Below are 25401 nucleotides of genomic sequence, written 5' to 3' on the forward strand. Positions count from 1 at the left end.
CACCCTATTGTATCTGCCTCCACCACCATTCCACACACTCGCCACTCTCTGCGATTTAAAAAAAAACAACTTACTTCTGACATGTCCTCTGTACCCAGTTCCAAACCCATTAAATCTGTGCACTCTCGTGTTAGACATTTCAGCCCCGGGAAAAAGCCTCTGACTATGCCTCTCATCATCTTATACACCTCTATCAGGTCACCTCTCATCCTCTGTCACTCCAAGAAGAAAAGGCTGAGTTCACTCAACCTATTCTCATAAATCATGCTCCACAATCCAGGCAGCATCCTTGTAAATCTCCTCTGCACCCTTTCTATAGTTTCCACATCCTTCCTGACCAGAACTGAGCACAGTATGCCAAATGGGGTCTGATCAGGGTCCTGTGTAGCTGTAACATTACCACTCGGCTCTGGAACACAGTTGATGGAGGCTAATGCACTATATACCTTCTTAACCACACAGTCAACCTGTGCAGCAGCTTTGAGTGTCCTATGGGCTCGGACCCCAAGATCCCTCTGATCCTCCACACTGCCAAGAGTCTTACCATTGATACTATATTCTGCCATCATATTTGACCTACCAGAATGAACCACCTCACATTCATCTGTGTTGAACTCCATCTGCCACTTCTAGGCCCAGTTTTCTATCCTATCGATGTACCGCTGTAACCTCTCACAGTCCTCCACAATACCCACGACACCCCTAACCTATGTGTCATCAGCATCTCTCCACTTCCTGATCCAGGTCATTTATAAAAAATCACAAAGAGAAGGGGTCGCTGAAACAATCCCTGAGGCACACCACTGGTCACCGACCCCCATGCAAAATATGACCCATCTACAGCCACTCTTTGCCTTCTGTGTGCAGGCCAATTCTGGATCCACAGAGTGAGGTCCCCTTGGATCCCATGCCTCCTTACTTTCTCAGTAAGCCTTGCATGGAGTAACTTATCAAATCCCTTGCTGAAATCTATATACACTACATCTACTGCTCTACCTTCATCAACGTGTTTAGTCACATCCACAAAAAAATCATTCAGGCTCGCAAGGCACCACCTGCCTTTGACAAAACAATGCTAACTATTCCAAATCATATTATGCCTCTCCAAATATTCGTAAATCCTGCCTCTCAGGATCTTCTCCATCAACTTACCAACCACTGTGGTAAGACCCATTGGTCTATAATTTCCTGGGCTATCTCTACTTCCTTACTTGAATAAGAGAACAACATCTGCAACCCTCCAATCTTCTGGAACCTCTCCCATCCCCATTGATGATGCAGAGATCATTGCCAGAGGCTCAGCAATCTCCTCCCTCTCCTCCCACAGTAGCCTGGGGTATATCTTGTCCGGTGCCTGTGACTTAACTAACTTGATGCTTTCCAAAAGCTCAGCACATTCTCTTACTTAATATCTATATGCTCAAATTTTTCAGTCCACTGTAAGTCATCCCTACAATGCCAAAGGCCTTTTCCGTAGCAAATACTGAAGCAATGTATTGATTAAGTACCTCCACTACCTCCTCTGGTTCCATACACACTTTTTCACTGTTACACTTGATTGGTCCTATTCTCTCACGTCTTATCCTCTTGCTCTTCACATACCCGTAGAATATCTTGGTATTTTCCTCAATCCTACTCACCAACGCCTTCTCATGGCCCCTTCTAGCTCTCCTAATTTCGTTCTTAACCTCCTTCCTGCTAGCCTTATAATTCTCTAGATCTCTCTCATTACCTAGTTTTTTGAACTTTTCGTAAGCATTTCTTCTTGACAAGATTTTCTCAGCCTTTGTACCCCATTGTTTCTGTACCCTACCATCCTTTCCCTGTCTCATTGGAATGTACCTATGCAGAACGCCACACAAATATCCCCTGAACATTTGCCTTATTTCTACTGTATATTTGTCTGAGAACATGTTTCCAATTTATGCTTCCAAGTTCCTGCCTGGTAGCTTCATATTTCCCCTTACTCGAATTAAACACTTTCCTAACTTGTCTGTTCGTATCCTGTCCAACACTATGGTAAAGGAGATAGATTTGTGATCACCATCTCCAAAATGCTCTCCCACTGAGAGACCTGACACCTGACCAGGTTCATTTTCCAATACCTGATCAAGTACAGCCTCTCCTCTTGTAGGGTGATGTACATACTGTGTCAGGAAATCTTCCTGAATACACCTAATGAACTCCATTCATCTAAACTCCTTGCTCTAGGGAGATTCCAATCAATGTCTGGGAAATTAAAATCTCCCTGTTAGGTCATAAAACCATAAGATATAGGAGCAGAAGTAGGCCATTCGTCCCATTGAGTCTGCTCTGCAATTCATTCATCGGCTGGTCCAATTCTTCCAGTCATCCCCACTCTCCTGCATTCACCCCACACCCCTTGATGCCCTGGCTAATCCAGAACCTATCTATCTCTGCCTTAAATGCACCCAATGACTTGGCCTCCACAGCCGCTAGTGGCAACAAATTCCACAGATTTACCACCCTCTGACTGAAGTAATTTCTCCACATCTCTGTTCTAAATGGAAGTCCTTCAGTCCTGAAGTTACGTCCTAGACTCCCCTACCATGGGAAATCACTTTGCCATATCTAATCTGTTGAGGCCTTTTAACATTCAAAACTGTTATTACTGGATCATTCCAGAATCTGTCTCCATACAAGTTCTTCGATGTCCCTGTTACTTTTGGGTGGTCAATAAAAAACACCCAGTACATTTATTAACCTCTTCCTGTTTCTAAATTCTAGCCATGATTTCCTCCTTTTCTGCCACCGTAACAATATCTCTGATCAGCAGTGCCATGCCCCCACCTCTTTTGCCTCCCTCCCTGTTCTTTCTAAAACATCTAAAGCCTGGCAATCGAAGTAGCCATCCCTGCCACTGAGCCGTCCTAGTAGTGGCCACAACATCATAGTAGTGATCCACACTCTAAGCTCATTCGCTTTGTTCATGATACTCCTTGCATTAAAATAGACACATCTATAACTATCAGTCTGAGCGCATCCTTTCTCTATCACCTGCCTATCCTCCCTCTCACACTGCCTACAAGTTTTCTCAATTTCTGAGCCACTTCCTCTGTCTCTTCAGTTCGGTTCCCACCCCCCAGAAATTCCTGTTTAAACCCTCCCCAATAGCCCTCGAAAACTTCCCAGCCAGGATATTGGTCCCCTTCCGATTCAAGTGCAACCCGTCCTTTTTGTACAGGTCACGCCTGCCCCAAAAGAGGTCCCAATGATCTGGAAACTTGAATCGGTGCCCCTTGCTCCAATCCCTCAGCTACACATTTATCCTCCACCTCATTCTATTCATATACTCACTATCATGTGCCACAGGCAGTAATCCTGAGATTACTACCCTTCTGGTCCTGCTTCTCAGCTTCCTTCCTAACTCCCTGTAGTCTGTATTCAGGACCTCCTCCTTTTTCCTGCCTATGTCATTGGTACCAATATGTACCACGACCTCTGACTGTTCACCATCCCACTTCAGGATATCGTGGATGCAGTCAGAAACATCCTGTATCCTGGCACCTGGGAGGCAAACTACCATCTTTGTTTTTTTTCTGCGTCCTGGGGCAAAGAATTCCTTGGGTTCACCATTCTCTGGCTGAAGAAATTCCTGCTCATTTTCCTCCAATCCATGGTTAAAGTTTTTTATGGATCCCCAAAACCGAATGACTTTCTACAGGGGCACAATTGAGAGCATCCTGACTGGCTGCATCACTGCCTAGTTATAGGAACTGTACTTCCCTCGATCGCAGGACTCCGCAGTGAGAGATGCGGACAGTGGTGAGGGTAGATGTGGAGTGCAGGTAGTTTTGAGCAAATAAGGAGGCTACAGAAGGACTTAGACAGGTTAGGAAAATGGGCAAAGAAATGGCAGATGGAATGTGGTGTCGGGAAGTGTATGGACATGCACTTCAGTGGAAGAAATGAAAGGGTTGATGATTTTCTAAATGGAGAGAAAATGCATAAATCTGAGACACACAGGGATTTGAGAGACATTGCGCAGGATTCCCTGAAGTTTAATTTGCAGGTTGTGTCTGTGGTGAGGAAGGCAAATGTGATGTGAGCATTCATTTTGAGAGGACTAGAATATAAAAGCAAGGTTGTAATGTTTCCAGTCAGAACCATGGGAATGATTGTATTAAACACTGAGCTGAGGCCAATAAACAACATCCTGACGTAAGTATTAGTATTGTCCAGGTGACCAAGGCTACAGATCAAGTCGCCCTACACAGCTTGGTCCTGAAACTGCAGTAAAATGTCCAATAACATCTGCTCATGTAATATTACTCCTGTGCTGTAGTTGTCTCACTTTCACCTGCTCTACAGTTTAAATGATTATATTTTCTTTTTATTCTAATCAGCTGAAAGGGAAGAAGTGGTTGGTGTCCTTGGTTCATCAGTTTTACTGGATCCTGAAATCACCGTTGATTCCAGCAAGAGTGAAATCCTTTGGACTTTCAAAGGCAGCAACAAAAGCCATGATGTTATTTTGGATCACGTCCCAGGTGTCGCCACATTGGAACCAAGTGAACAGTTCAAGGACCGTTTACAATTCAACGCTTTGAGTGGTGCACTGATGTTAATCAGATTAAATGTCAGTGACCAAGGAGATTACACCTTCACTGTTGATGAGAAAGAGTTGAAAATAATGGAGTTGCTTGTCATTGGTAAGAAGTTTCAGATATTTGTGATGTAATGTGTGATTTATTAATGGCAGAATTTGCCATAGAAACTATGATCTGTGATTTTTATTTCCATCAAAGTCTAAGCAGGAGAACCTCTGCTGTGACTCATCAACTGAGTCATTGGAGAGACATTGAAGCTGGTGATATAAAAACAGCAGAATTTCTGCAGAGAAGCTGATTCTCCTCTCATCACACATGGCACACATGGTCTTACATTTTTCAAACATAAATAAAGTGAAAAATGAGTCACTACAATTGCAATAGATATAATTACCTACCAACCTCTAACATTTTGAATATTTGTAGAATTACATATTTACAATAGTCGTACATCCCAGCCAGTAGAATCCTTTTGAAAGCTTCAGAGCACAAACTCCAAACACCCAAAATACATCTCTTTTGTGAAAGTGCTGAAGGATGGCTCTCTGAATACAGAACTGGCCAGAATATTAACTATGTATTGCATTGAACTGCTGCTGCTATGTTAACAAATTTCATGTCACGTGCCAGTGATAATAAACCTGATTCTGATTCTGACAAAACAGACCTGTCCTGAACGATGCATTGGTTAACAACAGATGGTGCAATCCTGGTCATATTATGATCAAGGAACGTGTTTGTAGCCCAGATATTGAACTTTTTGCTGTTGGACTCTGGCCATATTATTTGCCAAGGGAAATCTCACATGCAGTCGTGGTTGATGTGTACATCCCTCCCTCTGCCAGCCCGACGTCGGCATGTAACTTCATTTACACCGTCATAGCCGGACTACAAACCCAGCACCCAAGTGTCCTCATTATCGTCTCGTGTGACTTCAACCATGTTACCATGGCTAGAATACTGCCCAACTTCACGCAGTATGTGAGCTGTACAACCAGAGGGGAGAGGACCCTGGACTTGATGTATGCTAACGTTAAGGATGCGTACAGCTCCTCTCCCCTCCCCCCACTGGGAAGGTCAGATCACAACCTGGCGCATCTCAAACCCTGCTACGTGCCTCTGGTGAAGAGGAAACCTCGAGGTCAGTGAGGAAATGGTCGGGGAGAATTGATGAGACACTCCAGGGTTGTTTTGAGGTGACAGACTGGCAGGCACTCTGTGAGCCACATGGAGAGGACATTGATGGGCTCACAGAGTGCATCACTGGTTACATCAACTTCTGTGTGGACTGCAATGTTCCGGTAAGAACTGTCCTTTGTTATTCAAATAACAAGCCATGGGTAACAAAGGACATTAAGGACATCCTGAACACTAAAAAGAGGGCTTTTAGTGATGGAAATAGGGAGGAGCTGAGGACAATACAGAGGGACCTGAAAGCCAAGATCAGGGAGGCTAAAGACCGGTATAGGAGGAAGCTTGAGTGGAAACTCCAGCAGAACAACATGAGAGAGGTCTGGAGTGGGATGAGGACCATCACTGGGTTCTGGCAACCTAGCAACAGAGGAGCTGAAGGCAGAGTGGACAGGGCCAATGAACTTAACCTGTTCTTCAACAGATTTGACACTGTGGCCCCTGCCCATCCCCCACGCTTCATCTGTTGTCGGCCCCCAACCAACACATACTCCACTCTCCCCTCCTACCCCTCCTCACAGTCCCCCACCCTGCTCTCATGACTACACCCCTCCCCCACCTGAAACCACCACGTTGGGCTTCACAGCTGAACAGTTGAAAAGACAGCTGAAACGTCTCCACCCAAGCAAGGCTGCAGGCCTGGATGGTGTCAGCCCCAGGGTGCTCAAAGCCTGTGTCCCCCAGCTATGTGGAGTACTTCACCATGTCTTCAACCTGAGCCTGAGTCTCCAGAGGGTTCCTGTGCTGTGGAAGACATCCTGCCTCGTTCCTGTACCGAAGACGCCGCGCCCCAGTGGCTCCAATGACTACAGACCGGTGGCATTGACCTCCCACATCATGAAGACCCTGGAGAGACTTGTTCTAGAGCAGCTCCAGCCTATGGTTATGCCACACTTAGACCCCCTCCAGTTCTCTTGTCAGCCTTGACTAGGAGTTGAGGATGTCATCGTCTACCTGCTGAACCATGTCTACGCCCACCTGGACAAGCCGGCGAGCACTGTGAGGGTCATGTTTTTTGACTTCTCCAGTGCGTTCAACACCATCAGCCCTGCTCTGCTGGGTGAGAAGCTGACAGTGATGCAGGTGGATGCTTCCCTGGTGTCATGGATTATTGATTACCTGACTGGCAGACCTCAGTACGTGCGCTTGCAACACTGTGTGTCAGACAGAGTGGTCAGCAGCACTGGGGCTCCACAGGGACTGTCCTGTCTCCCTTTCTCTTCACCATCTACACCTCGGACTTCAACTACAACACAGAGTCTTGCCATCTTCAGAAGTTTTCTGATGACTCTGCCATAGTTGGATGCATCAGCAAGGGAGATGAGGCTGAGTACAGGGCTACAGTGGGAAACTTTGTCACATGGTGCGAGCAGAATCATCTGCAGCTTAATGTGAAAAAGGCTAAGGAGCTGGTGGTGGACCTGAGGAGGGCTAAGGCACCAGACCCCTGTTTCCATCCAAGGGGTCAGTGTGGACATGGGGGAGGATTACAAATACCTGGGGAAATGAATGGATAATAAACTGGACTCATCAAAGAACACTGAGGCTGTCTACAAGAATGGTCAGAGCCGTCTCTATTTCCTGAGGAGACAGAGGTCCTTTAACATCAGCCAGACGATGCTGAGAATGTTCTACGAGGCTGTGGTGGCCAGTGCTATCATGTTTGCTGTTGTGTGCTGGGGCAGCAGGCTGAGGGTAGCAGACACCAACAGAATCAACAAGCTCATTCGTAAGGCCAGTGATGTTGTGGGGGTGGAACTGGACCCCCTGACGGTGGTGTCTGAAAAGAGGATGCTGTCCAAGTTGCATGCCATCATGGACAATGACTCCTATCTACTCCATAATGTACTGGTTAGGCAGAGGAGTACATTCGGCCAGAGACTCATTCCACTGAGATGTAACACTGAGCGTCATAGGAAGTCATTCCTACCTGTGGCCATCAAACTTTACAACTCCTCCCTCGGAGTGTCAGACACCCTGAGCCAATAGGCTGGTCCTGGACTTATTTCCACTTAGCATGATTAATTTATTATTATTTAATTATTTATGATTTTATATAGCTATATTTCTTCACTATTCTTGGTTGGTGCGGCTGTAACAAAACCCAATTTCCCTCAGGATCAATAAAGTATGTCTGTCTGTATTGTGACAGGGATACACGTTGACATTGTACTAATGCAGACAATGGCCACTTAACGATTTCCCTGATCTCACCTTGAGGATTTAAATGACCACCAATCAACATGAACGTTCATGTATTGTCTTCCCCTGGGGCAGAATCAGAATGTCCCAGGAGCTTCAAAACCTGGGGTCTGTCCCTCCCTTCTTGACATCCTCACTGGGAGACCAGTCAGGGCGGATCAGAAATAACATCTCCACCTTGCTGACAATCAACACTGGAACACGTCTAGGATGAATGCTTAGCCCACTGTTGGCAACAAGGACGCATGCAAGAGTGAGTTAGATCAGCTGGTTGAGAGGTGTGACGACAACAACCTTACACTCAATGTAAGTAAGGCTAAGGAATTGATTGTGGACTTCAGGAAGGCAAAGTCAATAGAGAATACTCCCCGGTCCTCATCAATGGATCAGCCGTGGAAAGAGTGAGCAGTTTCCAGTTCCTCGATGTCAACACCACTGAAGATCTGTCCTGGGCCAAACATATTGATGCAATTACAAAGAAGATACAGCATTGGCTATGTTTCATTACGAGTTTACGGAGTCTTGGTATGTCATCAAAGACTCATGCAAGTTTCTACAAATGTTCGTGGAGAACACAGGATCAGAAAAAGCAGCAGAAAGTTGGAAACTCAGCCAGTTCCATCATGGGCACTAACCTAGTATCAAGGACACCTTCAAAAGGTGATGCTTCAAAAAGATGATATCCATCATTAAGGAGCCCCATCACCCAGGACATGCCCGCTTCTCAATGTCACCATCAAGGAGGAGGTGCAGGAGGCTGAAGACACACACTCTGTGTTTCAGGAACTGTTTCTTCCCATCTGCCATTACATTCCTCAATGGACAATGATCCCATCAACACTACCTCACTTTTTTTTGCTCTCTTTTTTCACTATTTATTTAATTTATTTTTTAATATACACTTATTGTAATTTACTGCTTTTTATTATTATGTGTTACAATGTACTGCTGCTGTAAAAGAACAAATTTCATGACCTTTGTCGGTGATATTAAACCTGATTCTGATTCTGATTCAATGATTAGTTTCAGTCGCCTTAAACTGTAAGTTGAAGGTGGAGGGGCCGGTCGTGTTGAGGAGGCAGAGAGGCTGCGGAAGGACTTTGACAGATTTGGAGAGGTGTCAGATGGAATACAGTGTCAGGAATTGTATGGCCATGCACTTTGGTAGAAGGATTAAAAACATAGATCATGTTCTAAACGGGGGAAAAAATCTAAAATCTGAAGTGCAGAGGGATTTGGGAGTCCTCAAGGATTCCTGAAAGGTTAATTTGTAGGTTGAATTGGTGGTGAGGAAAGTGAATGAGATGTTCACATTCATTTCAAGAGGACTGGAACATAAACACAAGGATGTAATGCTGATGCTGTATAAATTACTGGTGAGGCCTCACTCGGAGTATTGTGATTAGTTTTGGGCCCCTTATTTAAGAGAGGATGTGCTGACATTGGAGAGGGTTCAGAGGAGGTTCACAGGGATGATTGCTGGAATGAAAGAGTTATCATATGAGTAGTGATTGAAGTTTCTGGGCCTGAACTCAGAGGAATTTAGAAGAATGAGGGCGATCTCATTGAAACCTTTTGAAAGTTGAAAGGCCAAGATGGAGTGGATGTGATGAGGATGTTTACTTTCGTGGGCAAATCGAGGACCAGAGGGCACAGCCTCAAAAGAGAGGGATGTCCGTGATGGCTGAGGCTGAGTGACCTGGACAAGAAATGTAACTCAACAACTAACCATAGACAAGTAATTGGCATCTTTGAATGTGATCAGTGTAAAGAGAACGGAGTGATGTGTCAACACCTTACAATAACTGGCCAAGGTCGAGGCTGATGTGAGTTTTTTACAGGAGTGTGGGCTGACACACTCTGCAACTGCCAGAGTTGGTTGTGATGGTGGCCACATGGTCTGTCTGTGTGTTTGGGGGCAATGATTGTCATCCTTCTGGCCTGGGATTCTGTTACAGGGTGACAACTTCTCAATCACCCAAGTCAGAGAGGTGGTTGGGGGGTGGCTCCTTCTGGCATACATAATGTACTGAAACACTCTGCTCTGGTTAATGAACACGTACACCTCACCCGTGCGGAGCGAGCGGCTGGCCATCCTCGAGCCGCTCCCACCACTGCCGGTGACGTCACAGCTGGTCATTCTGGTTGGTGACATCATCGATGCAGCCGGTAGTGCCGACAACAGGCTGGACAGCACCTCCAGATTCCTGATGGAAACAGTTAAAACAGACAAGCTGCACAATGTCTTCGGCACCCCTTCAGAAGGATGGTGATGGGTCACTGACTGAGTTGTACTCGGCTACGTGGGACGGGAAGTGTGGAGTTTGCAAAGATTCAGCATGACATCGAAAACTCTGACAAACCTCTATAGGTGTGTGGTGGAGGGTGTATTGACTGGTTGTGTCACAGTCTGGTCTGGAAACACCAATGCCTTTGAATGGTAAATCCTCCAAAAAGTATCGGATATGGTCCAGTCCATCATCAAGGAAAGCCCTCCCAACCACTGAGCACACCTACACAGAGTAATGTAGCAGCAAAGTAGCATTCATCATCAGGGACTCCCACCACCCAGGTTGTGCCCTCTTCTCACTGCTGTCATCAGGAAGAATTACAGGAGCCTCAGGGCTCACACCAGCAGGTTCAGGAACAGTTATAACCCCTCCACCACCATCAGGCTCATGAACCAAAGGGGATAACTTGACTTACCCTATCATTGAAATGCTCCCACAATCAATGGACTGTCTTTCAAAGACTGTTCATCTCATGTTCTTGATATTTATTGTTTAGTTATTACTACTATTATTTTATTTGTATTTGCACTGTTTGTTGTCTTTTGCACATTGAATGGGGGGGGGGGTCATTTGTGTTTCTTATAGTTACTGTGAATGCCCTCAAGAGAATAAATCTTATTGTTGTATATGGTTACATATATGTACTTTGATAATAAATTTACTTTGTATTTTGAACTTTGAATAATTGCCTGGACTGCACTGAGGATAAAACTGAAACTGGGACTGTGGGGAGGATGCTCCCTATCGATATCTGGGAAGAACCTGGTCAACAAGTGTGAGGTTCTCTCAGGCTGCTGTACTTGGTGCAAGTGTTGCCCATGCCCCACTCCTCCAGCTTGAGAATCACCCGAGCTGTTTTCAGGTTCATCTGGGGGTCCGAGATGGAGTGGGTAAAGTGCAGATCACAACGCACAAATCCCTGTATAACGGGCGCAACAATTTACCCAATGTGTCCCTCACCCTGATGACCAATTTCATGTGTGTCTGCATCAGACTGTGTGTGGAACCTAAATACGGGGGCACCAGGTACCACTTCGTGCTGAGGTTCTGCCTGTCCCCTGTGTTGCCAAGGTGTTGAAACTGAGAGATGTTCCTGAAAAGGGGATGAATGAACCCCAGAGAAATCTGAAGGTGAGGCAATTCAACTTTCTGAGAGATGGAGAATAGAGAAATTTGAAGCCAGTGAATTGTCAGTTCCAGAGCCAGTGTAGATCAGAAGCACTGGGATCTGGCTTGAACAGGTATAGTGTGAGAGTCTTGGATCAGCCAAAGTTAATGAGGGGCTCGGGGTGGGAGGCTGGGCCAGAAAGAATTTCCACAATATTCTTGTCTGAAAGACAAGTTCCTGTAACCCCAGTAAAGAGTGGCTCAATATCTATTCAGTAGTATTTTCTCATTTGCTGTAGTTTCACAAAGTTCTCTGTTTCCGTATTTCATAGCCACCGCATTTTAAATAAGTACAATTATTTTCATTAACAGATACATTTAAAGAAGAGTTTGGTCTCCTTGGCTCATCAGTTTTACTGGATCCTGAACTCAAAGTTGATCCCAGCAAGAGTGAAATAGTTTGGACCTTCATCGACAGGAGCATTTTGCATCATGTCCCAGGTCACAGCTCAGTGGAACTGAGTGACCAGTTCGAGTTTCGTCTGCACTTTAATACTTCTAATGGTGCTCTGACTGTGACTGGAGCAGAACATGGTGACCAAGGAGATTACACCTTCATGGTGGATGGACAAGAGCTGAGAATAATACAACTACACCTCTTTGGTAGGTAGCTTTATGTTCCATTGAACATAGATCAGTGCAACATTTTGGACCAAATGGCCTGAACGATGTTATGCTGACCTTTTAACCTATTCCAAGATAAATCTAACCCTTCCCTCCCATGTAGACTTCCAATTTTCTTTCATCCGTGTGTTTATTCACGATGAGATTTGGTACAAAATTCACCATAGTTTTTGTGGTTGTATTTTCCAGCAGAGGCTAAGTTGGGTGACTCACCTGATAGAATAAACACTGAGGTGTCAGATATTGAATGCAGCTGTCATTCAAACACCATCTCTGTGTTGTACCTGTCATCCTGAGGAGGAGCCCGTTCGGGATTTGATCCAACATTCAACATTCAGCTTCAACTGAGTCTGAATCCCTTATAGTTTCAGGTATTAAGTTTACAGTTTAGGAGCGTTGTTCAAAAAAGCTGACCTGCCTATTTTCTTCTGAGGGAGATTTTTTTTTTAATTTAAGAGACCGGTGACAGAAAACCTGAGAGCCTGAGCAGGATTATGAAAGGAAAGTGATTCTGTGATGTACTCTGGTCAAAAAAAAAATTAAGAGTTTTAAAACCAGGAAAGACAAGATTAATATTAATTTTCAAAGATAGAGAAAGCTTCTGCAGCTTCCAAATTTCACCCCACCAAATTCTTACTGGCATGTTTATGTGGAATAAAGCTATTCTTGGCACTGTGAAGTCAGCAATGTATTGTAATAAACTTTTCCATTCTGTTTGATAATTCCAGGTACTGAGATAAGGACTAGAATTTTGTGAAACTGACCAGGGAGGAAGATGGAGGATATAAAAAGAATTAAGATTGGTGTCTCTCTTTATGTTTTTGAAATCCATACAATGCTCACAATGATCACATTAATCTTGTTGTTTAAACCCTGCTTCTGACAAAAACATTCAGCCCCTGGAGAAGGTGATCAGTGAGAAATATTTCGAACCTGGCTGATAAAAAGGCAACAAACCTGAGGATATTCTCTGAAACAAGAGCAGAATCTTATTTAAAATGCTGAGATGTCAGGGTATCAATGTTCCCTGTGCAGATGGGTCACTAGTGGGTCAAAATGCAGTAATGGAGTGTGAGGGAGGGGGTAATTCCACAGCCTATTAAATGTACACCTTCTCCTTCCTCCTGAGGTGCCGTGTCTGATGGTTTCCATGGCAGTGCCCGTTTCATTGATTTCAATGTCTGTAGTGTTCTCGCACAGGTGTAAAAACTCTGAACTAAACACTAAGTATAAACCGGAGTCACTGAGGTGCGATCCCAGTAAGATTAACCGTTTACTGTTCACTCTTCCACATTGACATATGGTGAAAACTGTTGATAAAACAATACAAAATATATACAGTATTTGTTTCCTTCTTGGCATAGCATTTACATCATAAATACTTGCAAAAATAAAACTACAATTTATATTACATTAAAGTACAACATACAGTCAGAATCTACCTACGCCATCAACTGGCTTTAAATATACTTCAACACAAACTATCTGCAATTCTTTAAATAACAAAGAACATAAACTTTATCAACTGTCATTACTTTTAACAGCGTTAACATTTTTACTTCAACATATCGATTATCTTATGAACTTACGGCGTTGCTTCTATGATGTTTCTAGTGCGTAGAATGAAAACTTTACTCGCGCTGATCCTGCATACACAAGCCCCCTCCTTCCCGTTTCTCCAAACCAGTATTTTCCGACAGGATGCAGTAAGACTGGGTGTGACGTCATTGCATGCCACGATATATCACACAACAAATTTACTTTCAACAACCTTAACTTTAACTAGAAAATGATTACAAATGAATTACTGAAGTGAAAATATAATAAACTAAACGAATGCCTTAAGGGCAACACAATGTCTGTTCTTCATGACAAAAGTTAGTAAAGCATTTCCATGTGTGAGGCTGCTCAGTCCCACTGGGAAAACAGCAAGAGTTCTAATGATCAAACACGAGGAGATCTGCAGATGCTGGAAATTCAAACAACACATACAAAATGCTGGAACAACACAGCAGGCTAGGCAGCATCTATAGGGAGAAGACGTTTTGGGCCGAGACCCTTCGTCCTGACGTCCTGAAAATTCTCGTGAATCTTCTTTGAACCCTCTCCAATGTCAGTATATCGTTTCTAAAATAAGGAGCCCGAAACTGCACACAATACTTCAAGTGTCATCTAACGAGTACCTTTTTGAGTCTCAACATCACATCCCTGCTCTTATATTCTATAGAAATGAATGCCAACATTGCATTCACTTTCTTCACCACCAATTAAACCTGGAGGTTAATCTTTACGGTATCCTGCACAAGGACTCCCAAGTCCCTTTGCACCTCTGCATTTTGAATTCTCTTTCCATCTAAGTAATGGTCTACCTGTTTATTTCTTCCACCAAAGTGCATGACCATACACTTCCCAACATTGTATTTCATTTGCCACTTCTTTGCCCATTCCCCTGAGTTACCCAAGACTCTCTGCAGACTCTTGTTTCCCGAACACCACTCGCTCCTCCACCTATCTTTGTGTAATGTGCTGTAAGGATTCACTGCTAGTGTAATGGCTTCTCTGCAATGTTCACTGCTGAGGTACTGGTTTCTCTGTAGTAGCAATGTTTGGGTTATGGCTGCAGATAACAGGACTGTGGATGCATGTTAGCCAATCAGAGATTGTTGTTCAGTCTTGTGAATCTGGATGGAGGTTTTTCAAGTTCTTTGTAAAGGAGAGATGAAGAGGGAAGACATGTATGGAGAGAGCAGGTAGACCACTGGATGAAGTGGACTGGGACCTGAGGGTTAATGGAAGAATGCAGACTGAGTGAACTCCAGTGTGTACTATTGACTTTTACTTGAATTAGGCATTTTTTAAATTTCCATTACTAACCCTATATTCAGATTAAGATTCATAAAGTGCAATCATTTAATTGCATATGGTGCACTGTCTGATATTTTGTGGTGAGTTTGTAACTGAGCGGAACATTACACAGCATCCACACAAACATGATTTCTCAGTTTGGTGGGACCAAAGGCTGTTTTCCCCAAGACGAACACGAGCTGGCCAAGCCTGAGGGTTACATTTGTATCATTGGCAGATTTAGCCGGAAATCCATTAATCCCATAGTCCATTAATGAACATTGTAAAAAGCAGCGGGCTCAACACCAACCCCAGTGGAACTTCACTGGTAACCGGCAGCCAGTCAGACTGGGATCCCTTCATTCCCAATCTCTGCTTTCTGCCGATCAGCCAATACTCCACCCATGCTAGTAACTTCCCTGTAATTCCATGGGCTCTTATCTTGCTAAGCAGCCTCTTGTGTGGCACCTTGTCAAAGACCTTCTGAAAATCCAAGTACACCACATCTACTGCATCTCCTTTGTCTCCCCTGCTTGGAATTTCCTCAGAAAATTGCAGCAGGTTTGTCAGGCAGGATTTTCCTTTCAGGAAACCATGCTGGCTTTGGCCTATCTTGTCATTTGCCTCTAGGGACTCGGTAATCTCATCCTTATGAATCAATTCCAACAAATTCCCAACCACTGATGTCAGACTAACAGGTCTATAGTTTCCTTTCTGCTACCTGCCACCCTTCTTAAATAGCGCAGTAACATTTGCAATTTTCCGGTCATCAGTGCAATGCCAAAATCTATCAATTCCAGAAAGATTATTGTTATTGCCTCTGCAATCTCTCTAGCAACTTCCTTCAGAACCCCAGGATGTATTCCATCAGGCCGAGGAGATTTATCCACCCTCAGACCAATAAGTTTCCTAAGCACATTCTGAAACATGATTTTCACTGCACAGACTTCACTTTCCTGGCACTCTCCAATGTCCGGCATACTGCAGATGTCTTCCACTGTCAAGACTGATGCAAAATACACATTCAGTTGCTCTGCCATCTCTGCATCTCTCATTACAATACCACCAGCGTCATTTTGTATTGGTCCTATATCTACCCTCAACTCTCATTAACCCTTCATATATTTAAAAAAGCTTTTCATATCTTTGATATTAGTGGCCAGCTTCCTTTCATAATTCATCTTTTCTTTCCTAATGATCTTCTTGGTTTCCTTCTGCAGGTTTTGAAGAGCTTCCCAATCCTCTATCTTCCCACTAGCTTTGGCTTCCTTGTATGCCCTCTCTTTTGCTTTTACTTTGGCTCTGACTTCACTTGTCAGCTACGGTAGTGTCCTTCATCCATTCTGATTTGGAATGTCTCTGCCTTGCACTTCCCTCATTTTTCACACAAACTCCAGCCATTGCTGCTCTGCTGTCCTTCGTGCTAGTGTCCCTTTCCAGTCAATATTGGCCAGTTCCCCCTAAGAAGGGAGGAAGAAGGCAAAAGAAAGGATTTTGTAGTCCAGTTTGCCTGACCCCAGTGGTTGGGGACGTGTTGGAGTCAATTATTAAGGATGAGGTTTCAAGGTTTTTGGAGACTAATAGTAAAATAAGTCCAAGTCAGCATGGTTTCTGTGAAGGGAAATACTCTCTGACAATTTTGTTAGAGTTCTTCGAGGAAGTAACAAGCAATGTGGACAAAGGAGAGGCAGTGGATGTCATTTGCTTGGATTTTCAGAAGATATTTGATAAGGTACCACAAATGAGGCTGTTTAACATGATAAAATCCTATGGTGCTACAGGAAAGATTCAGCAATGGATAGCAGAACGGCTGGCAGGCAGGAGGCAGTGAGTGGGGGAAAAGGGGCCTTTTCTGGTTGGCTGTCGGTGATGAGTGGTGTTCCTTGGGGGGGGGGAATTTGGTATTGGGAATGCTACTTTTCATATTGTTTGTCAGTGACTTAGATAATGGAATTGATGGCTTTGTGACAAATTCTGCAATTGATATGAAGATAGTTGGAGGGGTTGGTAGTGCTGAAGAAGCAATGTGATTGCAGCAGGACTTTGACAAAATGGAAGAATGGGCAAAAAAAAAGTGGCAGATGGAGTTGTGAAATGTATGATAATGGATTTTCATAATAGGAACAATAGTGCGGACTATTATCTGAATGGGGAAAAGGTTCAAACATCACTTCCTGAGCCACTCATCCATCTGTACCATCATCCTATTCCTGCTCTGACTGGCACGTCCATGAACTTGCAAACGAACATCTAAAACAGAGATGAAACAGTTTTGAGTTTTTGCTTCCACAGCTCTGAAGAAGATAGTTTGGAATCTGAATATTTTTGAGGCAGAGGTAGATAGATCCTGGATAAGCAGAGAAGTGAACTGTTATCGTGGGAGATGGGAATATCTACCATCAGGTTAGCTGTGATCTTGTGCAGTGACAGAGCAGTGTTGAGGGGTTAAATGGCTTTTGTTTCCATTGTTGTGTATATATTTGGTGTGTAGAACTGACTGTGCTTTCGTTCCTTTGTACATATCTGGTACAATGTCACATGGTGAGATTACATTCTACATCAAGATAGGAATATCATGGTTTCATATTCTCTCCTTTAGCTGAGCTGTCAGAAGCTTCCATATTTACCAACATCGAATCACTGGGTTTCACGGTCGAGCTCACCTGTAATGTCTCTGGAGATTCGAATGTGTATCAGTGGCAAAAGAATGGAGGGGAAATCTCCCAGCATCACCAACTAACAGATGAAAACAGAACACTTGTTATCCCAAGAGCTTCATCTGAATATTGTGGAGTGTACACCTGCATCACAACCAATCCTGCCAGCTCCATCCAGACAAACTACACCTTAATGTTGAGAGGTGAGCTTCATTTATGAATGACATTTTGCAGTTAACATTTAGACCATATTGGTGGGCTATTGAATGCAGTCGATGCAAATCAGAGCTGCAGCAGAGAGAGGCAAAAGCTGAATTAATTGGGTCCACGGAATCCCAGAACAGTTATCACAGAGAAGAAAGCCATTTGGCATTTTGAAAATGGATTGGTTCAATCGCTGAGCAAAAAACTGAATCCTATTGTTCTGTCCTCTTCCCACAGCTCTGTAAATTCTTTCTTTCAGATAATTATCCAGCCCTCATATGAAATTACAGTTGAATATCCCTTCACTATTCCTGATGATGAATTCTAGACCCTGTCCACTACTGTGCATAAAGAGAATCCCCAAGATATTTTCTGTTCTTCTCCCAATCACCTTCATTCCCACTCACGACTGGTTTTAGAAAGTTTCACTTTGATTTTCTTCCTCTTTATACCTCTATTCATGAAGGCAAAAATCCTATCTTTGTCAAACTACTTTTATATGTCTTTCTATAAATCTCTTGTTGGTGTAACCCTTTTAGAATTGGCTCCTTGAGTTTGTATGCTCTTCTCATTCTTCCTACTCTTGGGATGGATCAATCGGCAGATAATGCACTTCACTGATCAATTAGAACAAACTGCCCACATGTGCATTTGTGTAGTAGCCCCTAACATCAGGTGGAAAGTAGCACCAGAGTGTGTGGTGACACTTGCAGGCTGCCCTGCCCTCAGCACATCCTCAGGTTGTGTTGGTTGTTAATGCAAACAATACATTTCATTTTATGTTGTGATGTACATCTGATAAATAAATGAATCTGAATAATCCATTCTTGACGGGTATAACGATGCATTGTGATTAATGATTCTCAGAGTAGAGTCAGTTGGTGTCAGCCTGGGTCAGAGATCAGTGAGATTAGACCAGGGTCGGAACATTCCCTTCTTGGCAGGAAATTATGGAACATTATGGTTGTTGTCATCCACTGCCCATGAGATGTTTAATAATTTGAATTTAATTTTAATTTCAGGGTTTTCCCTCAATGATGTTATACTGATCGCTGTATTGACTGCAGGACAGGTGATTTCTGGACCATCTCTTCATTCAGCCATGTTACCGGACCAGTGGAGATGGAAAACCCTCGGAGGTATCTGTCATTGATTAATTTGCTCCTGCAGGAACTTTCAGACTCCACCCAGTAAACCTGAATGAACTTTAACATAATCAAGAGAAAATGTGGGTAGTCGATTACACCTTTAACCCCTCCTCCAATTCCCCTCTGACCCTGTGACCTGTGGGTGAAATTGCCCATTTTGTCCCAGTTTTGAGGTGCTTTGCAGTGACACGGAATACCTGAAACAGTCCTGGAGTCACCTCTGACCAAACCGCAGAAGATATTTGGGAGAAGTGGCCATGAGAGGAGCCGTCTTCATTCACTCGTGTTTGCTGCATTGTGTTGTCTCATCTCACTGTGTCACCAAGTCTGTTTAGAGGTGGGACTGAGGGAAAGATGCCCTTTCATCCTGATCGTGGCAGTGCCTTTGGAAACAGGGGCCTCATTCACACAGAGGGCAGAGTTGTGAAGGGAGTTCTACTCCCCATCTAGTGTCAGGGGGATTGAGCAGTTGTCTCTCAGACCTGCTGCTGAGCATACAGTACATGTGGCTCTTTCTTTCAGACTCGGTGGCAATTTCTTTTGGGTGTTTGCAAAAGTTAATTTTGAAGGAACCTCTCTTTCCAATGCAGTTTTCCACATGGGACACCTCTGTCTCCCAGAACCAAAGAAGATGCAACACCTGCTTTATTACCTCTTCCCTTTCCCCATTCCTGGCACACATATAACCCCTCCAGGGAAAGCAGTGAGTGACTTGTACTTCCAATTCTGTGTCCTCACAGCAGTTTCCTGCACATTGGAGAAACCATTACAGGTTGTGTGACCACTTTGCAGAACACCGAGGGTAACTGAGCTTCCAGTTGCCCATCACTTTAGTTTTCTCTCTGATTTCCCATCTTTAACCTCTTCTCCAGCTCTAGCAAAGCTCATTGAGGAACAGCATCCCTTATTCCACATTGAGTCCCAAGAGCTGCAATAATGAATTCATCAATTTCAGATAACCAGCCATTATGGTTTATGTTAGAACTGACGAGATTTCCTGGTGGTGGCTGATGGAGTAGCAGCAATCTCTCATTGCTCCAACTATAATTATCTTACTATTTCCGAACTGTCTTGAAACCTCCCTTTTAAGTGTTGTATTTTTTTATTATGGCTACATCAAGGGGTGGCGGAGGTACTAAAAAGGATGATCCCCCTGCTTCTTTGGATTCTATTGTGGATTTGCTGCAAAGTCATACACGAGAAGCCCCTGAGAAGTTTCAACAATTCAGCTCTGAATTTAAACAAATAGATGGTAAATTGAATTCTATTCAGCAAACTCTTGATGAACATGATAAAAGTATAAAAAATAATGAAGCAATGTTGTCGCTTCTGGAAATGTAAGTGGATGAACTGCAAAAGCTTTGTGAAAAGCAATCAAAGTCCAACGAAGACTTAAAACAGAAGATTATCAACATAGAAAGTAGAAGTAGAGGGAACAACCTACAGGTTCTGGATCTCGAAGAGTTAATCAAAGGTAATCATCCTATGGAATTCTTTGCAAACTTTCTGCAAGAATTATTTCTGGAAATTCTGGCGTCTTTGCCTATGTATGATTGATCGAGTTCACAGGTCCCCCGTGTTTCGATCTCCTAACAGAGATAAACCAAGATCCGTAATTTGCTTTCATGAATTTAAAACAAAGGATTTGTTAATATGCGAATCTCGTCGAAGAGGCATGATTGACTATTGTGGCAGCACGATTAGAATTGTGGAAGACTACCCACCGGAGTTTAAGCAGGGATGTGCTAAATTCAAAGAAGTTATGTCTGAGTTTTTTAACAATGGTTTTAAACCCTCCCTTCATTATCAAGCTCATCTCAGAATTACACTTGAAGACCATTCTTTTGAATGGTTTCGGTCGATTGCTGAAACCATATAACAATTACAGCACAGAAGCAGGCCGCCTCTGCCCTTCTAGCCCATGCCGAACACTTACTCTCGTCTTGTCCCACTGACCTGCACTCTGCACATAACCGTCCATTCCTTTTCTGTCCATATACCTATCCAATTTCACTTTAAATGACAATATCGAACCTGTCTCTACCACTTCTACTGGAAGTTCGCTCCACACAGCTACCACTCTGAGTAAAGAAATTCCCCCTCATGTTACCCTTAAACTTTTGCCCCCTAACTCTTGACTTATGTCCTCTTGTTTGAATCTCCCCGACTCTCAATGGAAAAAGCCTATCCACGTCAACTCTATCTATCCCCCTCATTATTTTAAATGTGTCTATCAAGTCCCCCCTCAACCTTCTATGCTCCAATTATAAAGACCTAACTTGTTCAATCTTTCCCTGTAACTTAGGTGCTGAAACCCAGGTAACATTCTAGTAAATCTTCTCTGTACTCTCTCTATTTTGTTGACATCTTTCCTATAATTCGGTGACCAGAACTGTACACAATTCTCCAAATTTGGCCTGACCAATGCCTTGTACAATTTTAACATTACATCACATCTCAATTCCTATACTCAACGCTCTGATTTATAAAGGCCAGTATACCAAAAGCTTTCTTCACCACCCTATCCACATGAGATTCCACATTCAGAGAACTATGCACCATTATTCCGAGATCACTCTGTTCTACTGCATTCTTCAATGCCCTACCATTTACCATGTATGTCCTATTTGGATTATTCTTACCAAAATGTAGCACCTCAAATTTATCAGCATTAAACTCCGTCTGCCACCGTTCAGCCCATTCTTCTAACTGGCCTAAATAGCTCTGCAAGCTTTAAAAACCTACTTCATTATCCACAACACCACCTATCTTAGTATCATCTGCATACTTACTAATCCAATTCACCACCCCATCATCCAGATCATTAATGTATATGACAAACAACATTGGACCCAGTACAGATCCCTGAGGCACACCACTAGTCACCGGCCTCCAACCTGACAAACAATTATCCACCACTACTCTCTGGCACCTCCCTTCCAGCCACTGTTGAATCCATTTTGCTACTTCAATATTAATACCTAACGATTGAACCTTCCTAACTAACCTTCCGTGCGGAACCTTGTCAACAGCCTTACTGAAGTCCATATAGACAACATCCAGTGCTTTACCCTCGTCAACTTTCCTCGTAACCTCTTCAAAAAATTCAATAAGATTTGTCAAGCATGACCTTCCACGCACAAATCCATGCTGACTGTTCCTAATCAGACCCTGTCAATCCAGATAATTATATATATAATCTCTAAGAATACTTTCCATTAACTTACCAACCACTGATGTCAAACTGACAGGCCTATAATTGCTAGATTTACTCTTAGAACCCTTTTTAAACAATGGAACCACATGAGCAATATGCCAATCCTCCAGCACCATCCCCGTTTCCTATGACATTTGAAATATTTCTGTCAGAGCCCCTCCTATTTCTACTCTAACTTCCCTCATGGTCCTAGGGAATATTCTGTCAGGATCTGGAGATTTATCCACCTTTATATTCCTTAAAAGCACCAGTACTTCCTTCTCTTTAATCATCGTAGTTTCCATAACTTCCCTACTTGTTTCCCTTACCTTACACATTTCAATATCCTTTTGTGAATACCGAAGAAAAGAAATTGTTCAAAATCTCCCCCATCTCTTTCGGATCCACACATAGCTGTCCACTCTGATTCTCTAAGGGACCAAATTTATTCCTCACTATACTTTTGCTATTATTATAACTGTAGAAACCCTTCGGATTTATTTTCACCTTACTTGCCAAAGCAACCTCGTACCTTCTTTTAGCTTTTCTAATTTCTTTCTTAAGATTCTTCTTACATTCTTTATATTCCTCAAGCACCTCATTTACTTCATGCTGCCTATATTTATTGTAGATATCTCTCTTTTTCTGAACCAAGTTTCCATTATCCCTTGAACACCATGGCACTCACAAACTTTTAACCTTTCCTTTCAACCTAACAGGAACATAAAGATTCTGTACCCTCAGAATTTCACCTTTAAATGATTTCCATTTCTCTATTACATCCTTCCCATAAAACAAATTGTCCCAATCCACTCCTTCTAAATCCTTTCGCATCTCCTCAAAGTTAGCCTTTCTCCAATCAAAAATCTCAACCCTGGGTCCAGTCCTATTCTTCTCCATAATTATATTGAAACTAATGGCATTGTGATCACTGGACCCAAAGTGCTCCCCAACATATACCTCCGTCACCTGACCTATTTCATTCCCTAACAGAAGATCCAACACTGCCCCTTCTCTAGTTGGTACCTCTATGTATTGTTGCAAAAAAATATTCTGCACACATTTTACAAACTCCAAACCATCCAGCTCTTTTACAGTATGGGCTTCCCAATCTATGTGTGGAAAATCTCCCACAATCACAACCCTGTGCTTACTACAAATATCTGCTATCTCCTTGCAAATTTGCTCCTCCAATTCTCGCTCCCCATTAGGTGGTCTATAATGCACCCCTATAAGTGTTACTATACTTCTCCCATTCCTCAATTCCACCCAAATAGCCTCCCTAGACGAGCCCTCTAATCTATACTGCTGGAGCACCGCTGTAATATTTTCTCTGACAAGAAACGCAACACCTCCCCCTCTTGTCCCTCCGATGCTATCACACCTGAAGCAACGAAATCCAGGAATATTTAGTTGCCAATCGTACCCCTCCTGCAACCATGTTTCACTAATAGATACAACATCATATTTCCAGGTATCAATCCATGCTCGAAGCTAATTTACCTTTCTTACAATGCTCCTTGCATTAAAATAAATGCATTTAAGAAATTCTCCACCTCTTCCTCTCTGTTTGTCTCTAACAGTACAAAGAACTTTACTGTCTTCTTTTTCTTCCTTCTCCCATACATCTGTTCCTACACTCTGGTTCCCCTTCCCCCCTCGTATCTAGTTTAAATCCACTGGAGTCTCTCTAGCAAACCTACCTGCAAGAATAGTTGCCCCCCCCTCTGGTTCAGATGTAAACCGTCCCAACGGAACAGGTCCCACCTTCCCTGGAAAACTGCCCAATTATCTATAAATCTGAAGCCCTCCCTCCTGCACCATGTCTTCAGCCACGTGTTGATCTGCACTATCTTACTATTTCTAAACCCACCTGCACATGGCACTGGTAGCAATCCTGAGATAGCTATCCTGGTGGTCCTGTCCTTTAACTTGGCACCTAGCTCCCTAAACTCAACTTTTAGGACCTCCTCACTCTTCTTACCCACGTCATTGGTCCCTACATGGACCACGACATCCGGCTGCTCACCCTCCCTCTTGAGAATACTGAGAATTCAATTCGAGATATCGTGGACCCTGGCACCAGGGAGGCAATAGGTGGTTTACCTATTTATGCAAGTACTTCTCTGACAATAAATGTGTAACAGCCTTCATACAAGCAAGGACAGAAAACAGGGCAAAGTGAGTATATTTATTTATTCAGTAACAGCCTAATGTAACATTATATGGAAATACAAAATAATACTGATGCAGACATGTTTTATACATTTAACAAGGGACTTATTAATGCAACAGTTAGTCAGTTTTTCAATGTTCGTCATCAGCCGGGTCAATCTGTCCGTGAACTCCCTGTCAGTTGCCTCCGTACACTTCAGTATTTGTTTTTTTTTACTTTTAAGTTCTCCTGCGCGACAGCCAACAACTGTCCATCGTTTTTCTAGTCTGTAACTGGACAAATGTGCACTTTTACGGCGAGATTCAACACCAAATATGTCGCTTGTTTTCGGTAGATGTGTCCTGCGCATGCCCAGTAGGAGGAGATTCGCTGAAATCTCCGTTTCAATGTGGATAGAGATGTTTTCAAAAACGCGTAGTGTGGATGCCTATTGTTTTTACGCAAAACCGGCGTTTTCAAAATTATCTCGGCTAGTGTGGATGTACCGGATTTTATTCAATGGATTAAATTACTTTATCTATCTCCTTCTGCCCGGGTTGTTACTAATTTTCAAAACTTCCAAACCATTTAAACTTCATCGTGGAAGTAAACAATGCCGTCCGTTGAGCTCTTTGATCCAGCTTTAGAACCCCTTGCCAGTGCTTTTCGAGAATCTCCAATTCAGATTCAGATTCAGTTTATTGTCATTCATAGCCACAAATACAATGCAGTTAAAAATGAGACAACATTCTCCTGAATGATATCACAAAAAAGCACAAAACAGACCACACAAGAAAAACCACATAACGTTCGGTAATCCCCAATCCAGAGTCCGAAGAGGCTGCTGCGTATCGATATCACGCTACCGTCTTAGCACGTTCCCCGGAAAGGAACTACAAACCCATCAGACAAAACCAAAGCTACAAGACATACACAAAACCACATAGTTATATTTAGTTATAGTTAACATATAGTTTCAACAGTGCAGACAATACCATAATTGATAAAAGACTAACTGACAAAGACCACATCATTATAACACACAGTTTCAACAGTGCAAAGCAATACCGTAATCTGATAAAGAGCAGTCCATGGCACGGTTTAAAAGAAAGTCTCAAAGTCCCGACAGCCCATCATCTCACGCTGATGGT

The 25401-nt window shown here is 43.1% G+C and overlaps 1 protein-coding gene across 2 annotated transcripts in view; it reads left to right on the plus strand.

Moving 5' to 3' along the window:
* LOC132394520 (uncharacterized) overlaps positions 1-25401 on the plus strand; it is a 153480-nt gene that overhangs the window by 29560 nt on the left and 98519 nt on the right. For both annotated transcript variants that reach the window (XM_059970788.1, XM_059970789.1), the window contains exons 2-5: positions 4368-4673; positions 11735-12025; positions 17490-17750; positions 18774-18890. In XM_059970788.1, coding sequence (XP_059826771.1) covers positions 4368-4673; positions 11735-12025; positions 17490-17750; positions 18774-18890 — 975 coding nt within the window. The remainder of the gene's footprint in view (positions 1-4367; positions 4674-11734; positions 12026-17489; positions 17751-18773; positions 18891-25401) is intronic.

This window comes from Hypanus sabinus, chromosome 5 (assembly GCF_030144855.1).
Source record: "Hypanus sabinus isolate sHypSab1 chromosome 5, sHypSab1.hap1, whole genome shotgun sequence".
NCBI lineage: Eukaryota > Metazoa > Chordata > Chondrichthyes > Myliobatiformes > Dasyatidae > Hypanus > Hypanus sabinus.